The 16,931-nt window shown below is 37.1% G+C and overlaps 1 protein-coding gene across 2 annotated transcripts in view; it reads left to right on the forward strand.

Annotated features, from left to right (window-relative positions):
• The window catches only part of ADGRB3 (adhesion G protein-coupled receptor B3), an 883,764-nt gene that overhangs the window by 709,479 nt on the left and 157,354 nt on the right, over positions 1–16,931 (forward strand). For both annotated transcript variants that reach the window (XM_005688755.3, XM_018058811.1), the window contains 2 exons: positions 147–250; positions 4,110–4,212. In XM_005688755.3, the coding sequence (XP_005688812.1) occupies positions 147–250; positions 4,110–4,212 (207 nt within the window). The remainder of the gene's footprint in view (positions 1–146; positions 251–4,109; positions 4,213–16,931) is intronic.

The raw sequence follows: 16,931 nt of genomic DNA on the forward strand, positions 1-16,931 counted from the left end.
GGGTAATTATCTGGTTACTATAACAACTATATTGGCTATTTTTGAGTGTTATGATAGTTTGGTTGAGTTTAAAAGTTATTTTAATTTATTTTTAAAATCCTCTTTCTCTCTCTCTTTTTTGTGTGCTTCTTTTGTTTAATTTGCAGATCATGGAATCCTCTAGTACACCTTCAGTTACCCTGATCGTAGGTAGTGGCCTTTCTTGCTTGGCCTTGGTCACCCTAGCAGTTGTCTATGCAGCGTTATGGAGGTATGTAATCAGTTAACACACTTCAAATGGAGTGCTGTTATTCAGAGTTAAATCAGAGACTATGATAACTATTATATGTCTCATGTTTTCTTGATTTACTGGAAAAAGTACCTTTAAAACAGCTATAATTGCTTTGATTGAACTATAATAAATGAACTCAAAAGTGCTAAGTAAGTGTTTACTTAATTTTCTTCTCTATATTTTCCTATGATAAGAAAAGAAGTGAAGCATACACACACACTCAATTCAAATGATGGTAGTCTTCAACAAGTTGCTTATCCCCAAGTATTCTTCATACCCCACATTCAGTCTATGAGTGGTTCCTATTTATCCCAACTGCTACTGAGTTTGAGAGTTGAATTGATACAGTTAAATTAATTTCTCTGTTATAGAAATATGGTCTACAAATTCTTGTTTTAAACACATACAGTCAATGTGTCCCAGACAATGAGTAAAATCTTCTATAGTATTAATATATTAACATAATAAATATCATAAAGCTTTAGAAAAGGTTTCTTGGTTGAATGTTTCCAATAAGTCAGATTTTGACAAACTGATTAAAAGAAGTCAGAAAAAATACATGGACAAGAGGAAGTGATTGAAAAATACTGTTCTATAATATGTGAAATTGCATCTGCTTGATATTAGGTAAAAATACAGTACTTTCCTATGATTTGTTCTTATTCTATTAATGAGAATATTAGACTTGTAAGGCTTATTATGTCTACTGACATATTGTTAGCTAGTATGTAACAAAACTTCCCAATAAATTTTTAAATGTTAAACACTTTTATATCCATTTTTATTCATTAAAACTATTCTAAAAACAGTTGCTATATTAATAAATACATAATTGCATATTGTTTGAATATCTGAAATATTAAAATTGTAAAGATTTCCAGCCATAGTATTTTACTTATCTTTTACTTAATATAAAAAAATTCTGTCTAAAAATTAATTATAATTTATTAAAGAAAGGTCATTTGGTTGACATCTATTTTTGGAAAAAAAATGTTTTCTGTTATATTTTTTACTCTTTTGAAGACAAAAGTTAATTGTCCAGGATATTATATTATCAAAGGTATTAAAATTTTTATGCTTCATACAAAACTAAAGTATGTATCCATTCTTGGTCTGTTGGTGCAGATATGTAACAGAAGTTCTGCCTTCCCATGAAGGGTAGTGAAATGCTAAGAAAGACAATATAATAATCTATGATCAGTCTCATGAAATGAAAGAGATGCTTGGTCTAGGCATCGCATAGTAGACAGTAGAATCCTGGGTTCAGGGCTCAGTCAATCAGGCATTGTCCTGATAATACAAGAGCAAGACAGGCAAAGACTGGAAAGAAGCCTTTTTCTTCCACAGTTACCTAAAATGTTCTTCTAAGAAAATGAGGCAGTGTTTACAAGCCAGGATACTAGGTAATAGTATCACAGTTCATCAGTAGCATCATAATTCATACTCACTGAGATATTCAGGACTAAGTTTCATTGCTCATTGCACAGAGTTAAACCACCAGTTTCACCTTTTCTTCACACCTCAACACACATGGCTAATGCTAGCACAAACACTGCTGGTATAAATGATATAAAAAGTTTATCCAAGAAGTATGGGATTAATTAGTCCCTAGTAAAGTTTTCTGTAGTACAGAAAATCCAGGAAAATCACCTATTATAAGAGTTTTCCAGGAATTACCAACTGAAATTATCTACCTAATTTTGACATGACACTTAGAAGTATGAAAGACAGTACCCAGAAACAACATAAATTTGAATTCCTAACAGTGGCCATCAGCTCATTGTCTACAGGTAGAAGAATTGAAGTAATATTGATAATTTGATAGAAGTTTCAAGATTCAAAAACTATTGATATTAAGTGGCTCTTATAGCATGAATGCTCAGGATCCAACTGCCTTTTTTTTAATTAAGAGATTTATAATTTTTGCTTTCCTAATGATATATAAAATGTGTGAACATCAGAATTATTTTATGTATAATTACTACTTTGAAATTTGTTGGTATCTCATATAACTTATTATAAATGTTCATCAAAAAATGAATCCACTGTGACATTCTCTCCACCTACAAATATATTCTGTGGAGTTATGTTATTACATCAAAGAGCAACTGAGCATGTCCTTTCAGCCCATATATTGAAATGATGCATTCACAAATTTTGTTTAAAACATAAAACATTTTCATAAAAAGTTCTCAAAGTTGAGATAACTAATACAATTTTAAGGCAACAATACTACAATGGAAATGAAAATGGAAAAACTCTGCAGGTTGGTCAGTCTAGGTCCTTATTACCCTGATTCTTCTATTTACTGACTAAATAATATCAATGAAAATTTTAAATAATATCAGCCTTTAATATCACATAAAGGGTCAGTTTTGCATAGTCCTTAAACTTTTTGTGATACATATCCCACCCACAAAATAAGAAGCAACTTAACATTTGTTGATGTTTTCAGTATCCCAATGTGTGGTTTATTATATTTTTAGATATTGATGGTGCAAGGACAAGATTAACCTACTCTTGAGCCCATTTTTCCTTTTTAATTGAGAGTCACCTTAGGCTCCTTCTGTGTTCTGTGAAGAAAGGAAGTTTCTCTTATATTAAAAATTGCTTTTTATATTTTATTGTTACTCTTGTTTCTGTTCTGCACTCTTTTCTGAACTATGTGGTGGAATGTAGGGCCTCTGCCTTCATATTCCTCACAACAGAGAGAAAGAACTTTGATAGATTTACTTTCTAAAGTGTCTCCCGCTCTCTCGCACCCCCATGTAACCCTGCCCAGGGAAGCCCATGACTGCTGTGGACAGTGATTTCATGTTCTAATACGAATCGAACAGTCTTAATACACAGCAAGAACAAATACATCTTAGTTTCTTTTTTTTTTTTTCAACTGTCACTCAGTGATTTGCCACTGGGTACAGGAAAGCAAAATAACTTCTACCCTGTTAGGGTAAACAGCTGGTAGAACATTTGATTCTGAGCAGTTTTCTCCATGAATAACATTCTTGATGCACTTAAAAATTATGTGACAGACAGTATATAAACTCTTCTTCATAAGGGTAAAATATGGCAGACGCCAAGTAATTTTCTAGCCTAATGATGAATAATTTGTGGACTGGGTTAGTTTTTAGCAATAAAGATTCCTTTTCTGTTTTCTTGGTTTGGAACAATTACTCAGGAAGAGAAAAATGTAAAGAGTAACAACCTAAGTACTTAAAAAAACTTGAGATAATGACGTAGTGGTTGAAAATGTGGTTTCATGAAAGTAATGGCATCTTTCTAGTAAATGGTGCAAGGATGGGGGGATATTTCAGAATTTGTGTGGATTTTTTTTCTTTTTGGTTCTGGAGTTTTACCCATTGATGAGTTTGGTGATAATTAGCATATTATATATACATATGTAGTAAAAGTTCTTATACTAATTTACGTAGTTCAAAGAAATTTTTTATTTCTAGTAAAAAAAAAAATGTATGGTGATAACAGAGGTACAACTTAGCCTCTGTCAGAAATGCCATGTTGTCTACACTAAGGTCTAAAGAAAAGAAAATTTAAAGGTCTTTTGAATATCACATGTCACTATAAAATTAAGTCTCAAAGAATAATCTTTCTTTTTTAAAATTAATTTATTTATATTAATTGGAGCCTAATCATTTTACAATATTGTGGTGGGTTTTGCCATAATCTTTCTTAAAAATGACTGTTTTTTATGTGTTTTCTCATGTAAAGCCTGCAGCTTAGTGTATCTTTTTCTGGATGAGTTTCGCCAATTTGTGTAATAGAGAACTTTTCATCTTTCCTTTGAACTTTAAAGTTGGGCACTCTTTCTCTCTCTGGTTAGGTACATCCGCTCTGAGAGGTCCATAATTCTAATTAACTTCTGCCTGTCTATCATCTCATCCAACATCCTCATCCTGGTTGGACAGACTCAGACACATAATAAGGTATGGTTGGTGATGATTTTGATTCTCTTTCTGTGTTTATGTTGTGACCTAAAGTTTCTTATTGATAATCTAAATGTTTTTTTCTTAATAAAATGGGGAATTTCTGACAAAATTATTTTTAAAAGTAAAAATATCTTGTTCTGAATAAAATTATTATGTATTCCAGTGTAGAAATACGTGCCTTTAACTTAATTTCTTGGGGATTGAGAGGCTGTTTATAATAGTAGAAATATGTGTTTATTAAACATTGTATCAAAGCTCTGTGAGTTCAAAACTTTGAAACATCAAAAGCACGAATTTTTAATTTATTATCCTAATTGTAATAAGATTTCCTGTGTTTTGGCCTAATTTATTAACATTTTGATTCCTAAATTCAACTGTAAATTGCTAACAAGTGTAACATAGCTCTTGAAAATCCACCAAAAAGCTTTTTTAGACAATAATCGTAGAGAACATTAGGTGAAAGTGACTCTACATGTTATGCCCTTCAAAAAAACTTAACCAAAAAGTAGTTTTATACTTAAACAGTATTGTAGTTCTTTAACTGAATAATAACTTTCAGCAGAATGTAAAAATGTATGACTTGAGTTAAATAACCATGTGTTTTGAGAAATGATTATCAGTCTTTTTACTAAATGACTTTGAAACACATTCCAAGAAACCACTAATAGAAATCTTAAATTAAATGACCCTAATCTCAAAGAAATCATGTTGAAAAATGCTTTGATAATATTTGTCAATTTGGGCCTGTTCTTAATTTTTTTCAAATACTAAGGTCAATAATTGAAATTTTTTCCCTATACCCTTTCATTCTTGGAACATCCAATATACTTTTCAATTGGTTCTTTTAATATATTAGGTATTTGTAGGACAGACATCGACATCAGAAAATTATGGATAGTTTTATTATTTTACTAAACTTGCACTCCTCAGAATCTGATTCCCACCCAAAGGAACTGATTTCAGGTCTTGAGAATCCTGGAAAACTACTTAGATGATTCTGATGAAGATTTGTTTTGACCTGTATTGTTTGGGCTGCAGGAAGACTGGGAGACAGTGAAGGGTCAGACAGAAACAAAACAGGGAACAGAAGTGAGCATTCAGCAAGGGGCCCTGCAGAAGTAAAAGGTGCATCCACCTTTCATGTATCTGAGTGTCTAGGGTTTGTTTCCCAACCGCCCCCCCCCCGCCATTTCTTTCCTTTGATGAGATAAGAAAATGCAAAGTCTATTAAAATATATTTCAGATCTCCCTTCTGACTGTTTAACATAAGTTTGCAAAGAAATGCATGGGAAAAGGAAAGTCAGACAGAAAGGCCAGAGTGAGGGAGGTGCAGTTGAAACTGAGAGGAGAAAGAAGTGTGAGAAGCAGCCAGCCAAGGGGCCGCTGGGCGGCGCAGGGCAGTGGGGTGGGCTCAAACTAGCTGGGGAGGAAAGGAGAGAGGGGCAGTGACGGGGGAGGGTACGGGTGTAGCGTGGGAGACGCCCACCCCCAGGGGCCTGGAAGTGAAGTGGGGTGAAAGTCCTCAGTCATGCCCGACTCTTTGCGACCCCGTGGACTAGTCCATGGAATTCTCCAGGCCAGAATGCTGGAGTGGGTAGCCTTTCCCGTCTCCAGGGGATCTTCCCAACCCAGGGATTGAACCCAGGTCTCCCGCATTGCGGGGGGGTGGGGTGGGCGGTGGGATTCTTTACCAGCTGAGCCTCTAGGGAAGCCTGAGAATGCTGAGCAGGCAATCATCACCCACCTCACCCCTGTTCTTACTGTTCTCTGAGCAGGATCTTAGAAGAACTCCTATACTTGTTCTCACCTGGTCATAATTCTTTTAACTCTTCATCCTTGAACATCCCCTCAAAAAGAGAGTTTCCCTCTGAAGCAGAAGTCACCTACTGGATCTCGGCACCAGAAAAAGTTGAGCTAGAGTTAAGCTTTAGCTGGTGGTTGATGTTGGGATTTTTCCCACCAAAGCCTCCCTTTCTGTCATGTTTTACCCTCCAAACACTCTTATTTCCCAACATCATGGTCTTCCGTAGGAAATATGCTGTAAAAACTGTTTTATACTATGTGCCAAAGTTTTTACAAGTTTCTGAGCCAAATGGTTTGACTAGTAGAATTTCCCACGAGGTTTTCTACATGTTGTAATGGTTATTGTCTATTTCTTTTGGATCATTGCTGTACAATACAAATACAGTGTTGGCCACACATGCCTGCTACATATGTGATAGTGATATGTTAGTGGCCACTTCAAAATAAGTAAAAACAAATAAGCTAAATCAATTTTAATAATGTATTTAACTCAGTATATCCAAAAGATGACCATTTTAACATAAGTAACATTTTCAGATGTTAATACAATATTTTAAAACATTTTTAAATAAAGTCTTCAGAATCTGGTTTGTATTTTATACTTATAGTACATATCAGTTTGAACCAGGTGAATTTCTAGTGCTCAGTGGCTACATGTAGCAAGTGAGTGCTTTGTTGAATAGGTCTAAATCATAGTAATACTTAGAAACTAGAGTAGTCTTGAGAAATTACATTCTACTTGCCCACTTGGGCTTTTCCAGTTTCTCAATGTCCTGTTTTTGATTTTTTCTTTTTTTAGTTATAATGTCTTTTGGATATCTGTGATTATTATGACATCAAAGGCAAGATAAGACAAGTCTAATTTTACTTTTCATTTCTGATTATGCAGCATGACTGACATTGGGCTTGGTTTAAAAAAAAAAAAGTCAGCATAGTTTTGTTTTTGCAGAATAGATTCTGTGTGGTTTTGGGATCCTGGTGGTTCTGTTCCAGACAGACTGTGCTGATTTCTGCTCCTACAGTTGTTTATGCTTGTGGGGAGGAGCGGGTGGTAAGTGGTGGTGATGATGAACAAAATGAAAAATTATTTTTATTTCTCATGTTATGTTAATTTTGCTTTATTAAGTCTGAATAAATGATCTTCTTAGCTTAGGATAATCCACTATGGAGTGACTTTGAAATAAAAATGTAACTCACTAGGATTTTATTCGTCATCACTCTCAACAGTATCAGGTTTCCAGGGGAAATAATTGTATATTTGATTATGATACACGTGCTGAATTCAATTTAATCGACCTTACTTTATTATTTTTTTTGAATTTTATTATGAAAACTTTATTTATTTTTTTAACTTAATCTAGCTAGGTCAAGTGTGATTACCTTGTAAATTTTTTAAAAAGTAAACACCTTACTTTATTTTTTATGTGAAATAGCAGTTTGTGAAAAGTTGTACCTGCTTCACTGTTATGAGATCAATGATTAAAAAAAAAGAAAACATGCAAAATGAAATATCTGTATGAAATTATGATCTATATAAACTCCAAAAGAATATTTTTAAAAAGTAATATATGATCAGTGAGTACAGTATATTTTTTAGGTTGTGTGAAGGATCCCATCACTGCCCTGGGTGTTTTGTAATTGATCAAATTCCTATCTTTTATTTCCCTGATAACCTCTGACTAATGCTTTACCATTCCATACTTGGAAACATCTGAGAGGGCTTCCTGATGAACAGGTTCTTTGGTATTGCCTCTGAGAGGTGTCATGGGTAGTTTTTGTAGAAACCTGTATTTGATGCTGAGGTCTAGAATAGTTTTGAAGTGTCAGACTGAATTTTCTCTGAATTGCTTTCCGAATTATAATTGATCCAATTATCTCACTACTGAGTATCTCTGCCTTCTTTTGAGTTGGGATAGAAACAAGCTGAAATGATCCATTGTTTAAAATATGATGTATTCAAATCTTTGAACTATAGATTCAATTGCTGGCAGCAGAGAGAGGAATCAAATGCAATTCCTTATATCTCTTCTTAAAATGCAGTGATAAAATGTAATTATACTGACTTCGTTGTATTTCAAGCTATCTCATAAAATGTCATTGCCCTTTGATTTCTTTGTGCATTTTAAATTTCAACCAGGATGTTCTTTTATCACTCAAATGTTGTTTATTTTTAGAATTTCCTTTGTACTTTAAAGTATGCAAATGTTTTCTGTTGAGCCATGTAGATTATTTTGGACCTAGTATTTTGGAAACATATTTTCAGAGAATAGTTTTTTTTTTAATCACAAAAATGTATACCTATCTTTTCCCAGAACACTTTGAGATGATTTATCATATTAACCATTTCATAGCATTCTTTTTGCTGATGGAAGCCAAAATTAGCGAAATTGTTTTTTTGGTTAGATAGCAGTGAACACCCAAGAAGATTCTGAGAGAGAGCTTCTCCCCACAACCACAAACTCACTACCAGGTTATAATGAAAGCAAGCCAAGTCTAATTTGAATCAGACAGTCAGATATTTATTAGATAAACATTTATGAGCAAATCAAGAGCAAAACCTGTTCTGTAAACACAGTGAAACTGTGGGTCTCTGTCATTTTAGATACTTAGATCACATCTTATAAGCACACTCATTTGAGGTGGACAGAGCAACACTCTAGAAGCAGGCATCTGTGCCTTTAGTCAGCATCTTTCAATCAGGAATCATCCTAACCCAGTGTCTGAACTCAGTACAACTGGGGATAAAACTATGGGCCTCATCTCTAAAAAGTACGGGATATAGGCGCCAATGGAATCTTCCATGCAGTCCATTTAGATTAAGACATGTTTAGCTATAATATCTCATCTGCATATGTTGAATACCTTTATGTTCACCAAAGGGAAGCCATTGATACATCCACCATAATAATTGCCTAGACACTAGTTTATCAGTAAAGATCAATCTTTTGTATTTAGCTCATAATTGAAGTGTTGACTATGGATGCTGCTGCTGCTGCTAAGTTGCTTTAGTCGTGTCCAACTCTGTGCGACCCCACAGACGGCAGTCCACCAGGCTTCCCCATCCCTGGGATTCTCCAGGCAAGAACACTGACATGGGTTGCCATTTCCTTCTCCAATGCATGAAAGTAAAAAGTGAAAGTGAAGTCGCTCAGTCCTGTGTCTGACTCTTAGCGACCCCATGGACTACAGCCTACCAGGCTCCTCTGTCCATGGATTTTCCAGGCAAGAGTACTGGAGTGGGGGGCCATTGCCTTCTCTGGTTGACTGTAGATAGATCTACCTAAATCAAAAGGTCTTGCAGCTGACTCTGCAAGACTTGGGAGTATGACCCTTTCAAATACAAGGCCAGCTGAACACCTTGTTCTATGCATTCCTAGACGGCTCCTAGAATTAAAGATTAAAATAACAGGCACCAATATAGTATCATACCAAGAACACCTAGTGTTATAAAATAAATTAAAGACATCCTAAATAGACATCCTTTTCCTAAAAAAATAGTAGTTAAATGTGAGAGGGTGAAGACAGATACTAACTTTAATCCCAGGAGATCTAGGAGACCTAGCAGAAGTTCTCATTGACAGGTCAAGGGAAGCTTCACAAATTATTTCAGATATGCAGACACATCTTTATCACTCTTTGGAAGGAATTTCTCTCATAGTTCCTTATGTTTAGACCACTGAATTATATAATAGGCCATGTCTTTTAATTCAGTCTTGCAAAAAATACAAAAACTGTGTTGGAGCAGTTTTTAAAAGTCACAAACTGTACACAGTTTTCTTCCTACATTTGGTGCTTCATCTTTATCTGGAGAAGGCATTGGCACTCCTATGTTGTCATATTTTTGTTATATAGTTTGTATAGAGATAATCAGTAAAGCTGAGCCAAACTAGAAGGCTGTCATTATTCTAATGGAAGATGTCTTTACTTTGTCAGAATTGTGTTTTTCTAAAATAAAGTCTTGAATTTGAATACTTTCATTGGGCGAAAGTGAAAGTGAAGTCGCTCAGTCGTGTCCGACTCTTTTTGACCCCATGGCCTGTAGCCTACCAGGCTTCTCGGTCCATGGGATTTTCCAGGCAAGAATACTGGAGTGGGTTACCATCTCCTTCTCCAGGAGATCTTCTCCAGGAGATCTTCCCGACCCAGGGATTGAACCCAGGTCTCCCGCGTTGTAGGCAGACGCTTTACCATCTGAGCCACCAGGGAAGTCCCTTCACTGGGCGAAGCGCTCTCTAATTCAGCCGTTTCTCCCATGGCCGCCTTTTGCCAGAGACCCACATTCTTTATACGTTTACTTCCATGCCTGGCCTCTGAATGTATAAGTGTTCAGCTTCTGGGAAGAAGTATTGACTGTGTGTTTTCATCCACCCATCTGTCTCTCCTGATACCCTCTGAAACAGTCTGCCCATCTCTTGAAGGTCAGAGCTCTCTAGGTTTCCCTGGAGACATCCATCTCTTGGGGGTAAAAGTAAAAATCAGGCACCTTAAGCCAGAGGGACCCAAGCACCCTGCCTCTCCTGCTTTCTATTTGTGTGATCTTGAGCTCAATACTCAGCCTCCCTACACCTTAGCTTCTTCTCAGTATCTCCCTTACAGTATTGCTGTCAAGGTTACATGGCAGTACATATGAGGCACTTTATAAGACTCCTGAAACAGTTGCTGTGATCATAGTGATGGTGATGACGATGCCTCATGGACATACATCTGAGATTCAGATATCCTTGTGTCAAATTTTCTGTTCATCACTAAATTCCCCCCTTTTGTCTCCACCCCACACTCAAACAAATTATATAGAAATGTCTGTGTCTTATACAATATAAATTGTATGTGTTTACTGTTCTCTCCAACCCAGCTACATATGTTGGAACTCTTGAGAGTTAGCTCCTTCTCCCTTACTTGGTAAATTGAATAAGCCAGCCCTGTGCCAGGTGTACCCTCGCCTATTTCTCAAATCCAGATTTTTGCCTCCGTCAGCTACGAATCACGTTCACTAGTCTCCTGCTTCCAGCATAATGAACCCCACTCTTTACCTTGTAACACAAGTCATGGAGCTAAAAGTGAAATCTGACCGCTCCACTCCGTTGGACAAACATCTGTTATTGTCTCATTCACTGCAGAAGTGATTTTCAAACTCTGCTCAGACACAAGTGAGCATGTTTTATTTATCTATGAAGGCTTCTAGTCACTGATTTTCTTGCATTAATATATTGGGGCTCAGGAATAAATTGTATTCAGAAATAGCTCTGCAGTTTATGAAACCTGAGAAATGTTAAACATGACCTGGGCTGACCTTTCCATTTTTGCTCTACTTTATTGACTTTTGTTTTATCACAGTAGCAATACCAATCTACTTATAGTTCATCAGAATCATCAGAATCATGGAGGTCACTTATTCCTTGCTTCCTCCCAACTTGGAACACTGTTACTCCCCTGCACTCCATCCGATTTCCAAAACATCTTCATCTGACTCGTACTCATCCTCTGATACTCTTCCTCCTGCGGGAAGTCCTTCACTGTCCTCCACATTTAGGTTCACCAGCTCTGAGACTCTGTGATTCCTGGTGCAAGACTCCTGTCTTGTACTCTATTACCTGTTTCCAACCAGGCTATCCACTTCTTAGGGCAAGGCTAGGTTGAATGAGTAAATGCATTTATTTGAATTCATCAGTTAGGCTCGTATCTATGGAACTAAAAGCTGTTGTTAGTTTTACGAGGATCTGGGTCCCCAACTCTAGACAGAATCTAGGCCAACATGGTGATCAAGACTATTTTCTTAAGACCTGATTTAAGCTCCAAGTGATTGATGACTTGCTGTAAAGGCAATCTCGTTTCTGGGTTTTAGTTAAAGAAACTCTGAAAGCCCACAAATGTGAATATTCTCACTTGAGAAGTCATGTAAAATAATGTTTTCATCCTTCAAAAGAAATGTGCTTTTTCATAATTTCACTCATAGAAGTCACTTCCTGCCAGAAATGTCCCAAATGCCGGTCTATTTTGTCTCAAATGTGTTTGTGATCCCTGTGGCTGAAGTCAAAGCTTCTTATTTAGATTTTTTTAAATCCCATTTATTGACTTGCTATGATGTTTGTAAAAGGATTTGGATGTAGTAAGCTTACATGTGATTCATTTGAGTCCATTTTGAGATATCTTACTCACTCTACCAGGATTCTCCTGGGCTCCTGAAAACCATTAGACCACAGAACTGAAGAGTAGGTTGGTTTCCTGATTTCCTCTGGCTCCTGGCAGTCAGGTTTATTGTATCCTGTTGGCATGGGGCTCACAGAGTGGAGGCAGTGGGATTAGAGAGACTCTCTTGACCCACTTCAACCTTCTTGTCCCCTGACTCTATGGTTCCAATTTTGTGTGGCATGAGCCAAGGATCACATTATCGAAGTCAGCTTCAAAACAGAGCAAAAGATAAATGTGAACAGTGGGTTTGGAACAAGGAACAGAGATAAAAGAGGAATGATTTGACAATAAGGAGTGACTCAAATGGTTGCAGTATCAGGAAGCAGATAATCTTGAAGAACAAGGAAGGCAGTTTGGACATTCAATTTGTGTGCTTGGGTCAGTCTCCACAGCTGGACAAAACTCCCCAAGAAATAATCAGGGTGACTTGTGTGCTAGCAGGGCTCTGGAGAGTGTCAAACATACTCCAGCTATTTCTGCTCATTTATTCTTAGGCAGTTGTATACAAATATTTTCCAGCTAACCTAGAAACTCCTCAAATCCCACCTTAGACTTGGTTTTCGTGATTTCTAGTTCTAGAATGCCAGAGCATTCTTCCTACTTTGGTTTGCTCACTTAGCCTTTGTTTGTATTAGCATATTACTGTGCAAAAGTTCCTAAATGTAAGGGAAAAGCAAGCACCCACCTGATTAAGCCTTTCTTCTAACTCTTCAGTGGGTCTGTAGCACTCATGAGTTTTACCCCACATTCTGAACATCTCCCACATTCCGAGCTGCTTCTAGTATGTAAACTGGATTTGCAGGACATAAAAAAAGGGCACTCTTTCGGGGCTGATGAGTTATGAAAGCACTCACGTCTCTCCAGGCTGAGTTGGCCTCCAGCAGAGCATCTGGCCTCCTACATCTGCTCTCTGGCCCACTCTGCAGGCCCATTTCTGTGCTTCCTGGAGCATCCTAGCCCATGTGCACTGGACGCATCCTTGCCTCTGTGCTTACTTTTCACTTCGCCTGATAAAACTCCTACCACCCTCTGGAAGTTGGTAAATCATCCTTGTGTAGCCCTTCAACACCTCCATAGAATGTGGTGGAAAGTAAGTGAACATATTAGTCACTCAGTCATGTCAGTCTCTCTGTGCCCAGCTCCTCTGTCCATGGAGTTCTCCAGGCAAGAATGCTGGAGTCGTATCCCTTCTCCAGGGCATCTTCCTGACCTAGGGATTGAACCCAGGTCTCCTGTACTGCAGGCAGATTCTTTACCTTCTGAGCCACCAGGGCAACCCTAGCATGTGGTATTTAGCACCTCTGTATTTAGCACCAACAACATTATTCTATAACTTTCATTTACTGATCAACTTTGCCCACTCACTGTGATTATCGAGTGGTTTTTTTTGTTTTGTTTTGTTTTGTTTTGCTTTCAAGTTTTAAAACCACTAGTATTAGTAGAAACACAAGCTGGAATCAAGATTGCCAGGAGAAATATCAATAACCTCAGATATGCAGATGACACCACCCTTATGGCAGAAAGTGAAGAGGAACTCAAAAGCCTCTTGATGAAAGTGAAAGTGGAGAGTGAAAAAGTTGGCCTAAAGCTCGACATTCAGAAAACGAAGATCATGGCATCCGGTCCCATCACTTCATGGGAAATAGATGGGGAAACAGTGGAAACAGTGTCAGAGTTTATTTTGGGGGGCTCCAAAATCACTGCAGATGGTGATTGCAGCCATGAAATTAAAAGACGCTTACTCCTTGGAAGAAAAGTTATGACCAACCTAGATAGTATATTCAAAAGCAGAGACATTACTTTGCTGAATAAGGTCCGTCTAGTCAAGGCTGTGGTTTTCCCAGTGGTCGTGTATGGATGTGAGAGTTGGATGGTGAAGAAGGCTGAGCACCGAAGAATTGATGCTTTGGAACTGTGGTGTTGGAGAAGACTCTTGAGAGTCCCTTGGACTGCAAGGAGATCCAACCAGTCCATTCTGAAGGAGATCAGCCCTGGGATTTCTTTGGAAGGAATGATGCTAAAGCTGAAGCTCTAGTACTTTGTCCACCTCATGCAGAGTTGACTCATTAGAAAAGACTCTGATGCTGGGAGGGATCGGGGGCAGGAGGAGAAGGGGAGGATGAGATGGCTGGATGGCATCACTGACTCAATGGATGTGAGTCTGAGTGAACTCCAGGAGTTGGTGATGGACAGGGAGGCCTGGCATGCTGTGATTCATGGGGTCGCAAAGAGTCGGACACGACTGAGTGACTGAACTGAACTGAACTGAAACATGCTATGGAATCAATAAATGTTGAATGAATGAAGCTGTGGCTCTATCTATAAAATGAGGGGTCACATAACAGCAGTAAAGTCACTTGTACATTGGGGGGCTTATTTGGAATAATTTGAGCCTAGATCAATTTTTGTTATTGTTGTTTTATGATAAGAGAAAGAAGTTGAGAAAAACACTAAAGGCTTGTTCTGAGACCTTTCTTTGATAAGAGATGATTAGTTGAATCATATTTTAAGGACCTTGTAGCTCAACAGTAGGGCATCTGACTCCAGGTTTCATCTGCTTTCTGTTCAATTTTTAATTTGTTTTTGATAAGTTTTGGAGTTTTGTTTGTTTGTTTGTTTTTGGAGGGGGAGACATATCATGGCTGATAGTACTTGGTTGTATATTCTCTTGATATACTAGCCTTGCATACATGGAAAATAAATAATTTGGGAGTTCGCTGACGTTCTGAATCTCATCTACTCTTTTTGGTTTAAAGGTCATATGATTTACAATTAGCAATGCCAAGTTCTCCAGTGATTAGAGCATAGTGAGACAGTAGGAAAGAGATTGTGATTAAGTCTCAAATAAACTTAGAAATGACTTGGTTCCACATTCCTATAGTGTCCTCTCTCCAAAGAGAGCTAAAATATTTTGCAAAATATTGAGGCAGGTTATAGTTCTATGGTTTGCTGTCTTTTTTTTTTTTGGTGCTTACTTGGACATTAAGTATGGTTGATATACAGTATTAGGAAAGTTTCAGGCATTCAACATACTGATTCACAATTATTGAAGATTATACTGCATTTACAGTTATTATAAAATATTGGCTATATTCCCCTTGTGGTATAATGTATCCTTGTAGTTAAGTTTATACATTGCAGTTTGTATCTTCAAGTGCTCTACCCTTTTTTTGCCCCCCGATTCCTTCTCTCCAGTAGTAACCTCTAGTTTGTTTTCTACATCTGTAACTCGGCTTCTATTTTGTTATAGTCATTGGTTTGTTTTATTCTTTAGATTCCACATATAGTATTTGTCTTTCTCTGTATAACATTTCACTTAGCATAATATCCTCCTAAGTCCATCCATGTTGTTGCAAATGGTATTATTTCATTCTTTTTATATCTTTTTCATTGTTTCATTCTTTTGTAATTGTGTGTGTGTGTGTGTGTGTGTGTGTGTGTGTGTGTGTGTGTATACTGCCTCTTCTTAGGTTAGTCGTCTGTTGACGAGCGCTGGGGATGCTTCCATATCTTGGCTATTAGAAATAGTGCTGCTATGAACATTGTGGTACTTGTATCTTTTCTCCAGATATGCCCATTGAGTCGAATTGCTGGATCGTATGGTAACTCTATTTTTAGTTTTCTGAGGGACCTCCATACTGCTCTGCATAGTGGCTGTAGCAATTTGCTTTCCCACCAACCATGTACAAGGATTCCTTTCCTCCCATCCTTGGCAACATTTGTTATTTATGCTGTTTTTAATGATGACCTTAAGTCAGATTATAACTTGATTCTGCGTTATCTAAGAGAGAATTTGAGATGTTGAATGATTTTCCAAGAGTATGACAAAAGGTTAAAGATTGTCTGTTTTTATCTCCTAGAATCAAACCAGCAGATGAATTACAAATTTATCCCAATGTATGATTTTTTCACTTTCTCGCTTCTTGGTACATAACTTGAAATGGTTAGAAATTTGTCTAATGTCAACAAGAGAACTGTGTTGTATAATTATGGCTGATAATGTTTATGAGAATTCTGAATACCTCCTAAAGTGCTAAAAAAAATGACCCCTTAAAATGAACCGTTTTAAATCACATTCTCACAAAAGTGAAAGTCCCTTGAGATAAGATGATAACAAATTTTTCAATAGTTTGCTATGCTAACTTTGTGTCCAAAGAGAACTCCTTTCATAAATAATTCAGAATCTAATTCAAGGGTTTGTAAGTCTGGAAGGTAAAGGGCCATGTGATAAATATTTGGGACTTTGTGGGCCATGTACCCTCCATCACAACTCTCAGCATAGCTGTTGCAGCTCAAAAACTACATCAGCATGTGCATTAGGACATGGATGTGGTTGGATTCGGCATGAAGTCATTGTTTGCCAACTGTGGGCAATTTGAGTTTTCTAGAACCATCTACCATACAAGTAAATGGAAAAACTACAATGTCAGCTGAGGCCAATCCATTTTTAGGCTGATACTTTTATGTAAAAATGACCTTCAGTTCTGAATCTCCACCCAAGGATTTGTCTCTATATCCTGCAGAACTAGAACAGGAGAGTTTTGACAGTTTTTGGAAAGGCTTCTGCAGAGATAAAAGAGGGGAAAGCACTTTGAATTCCTTCTTTGGAACAATGACTAAACACAGAGTTTCTTCACATATGGTGACTATTGGTTACCAGTATATACAAAATTAGAATAAAATGTGAATCAAATCACTCTCAACCAACCAGGACCTTTTATGAA

Source organism: Capra hircus, chromosome 14 (genome assembly GCF_001704415.2).
Source record: "Capra hircus breed San Clemente chromosome 14, ASM170441v1, whole genome shotgun sequence".
Taxonomy (NCBI): domain Eukaryota; kingdom Metazoa; phylum Chordata; class Mammalia; order Artiodactyla; family Bovidae; genus Capra; species Capra hircus.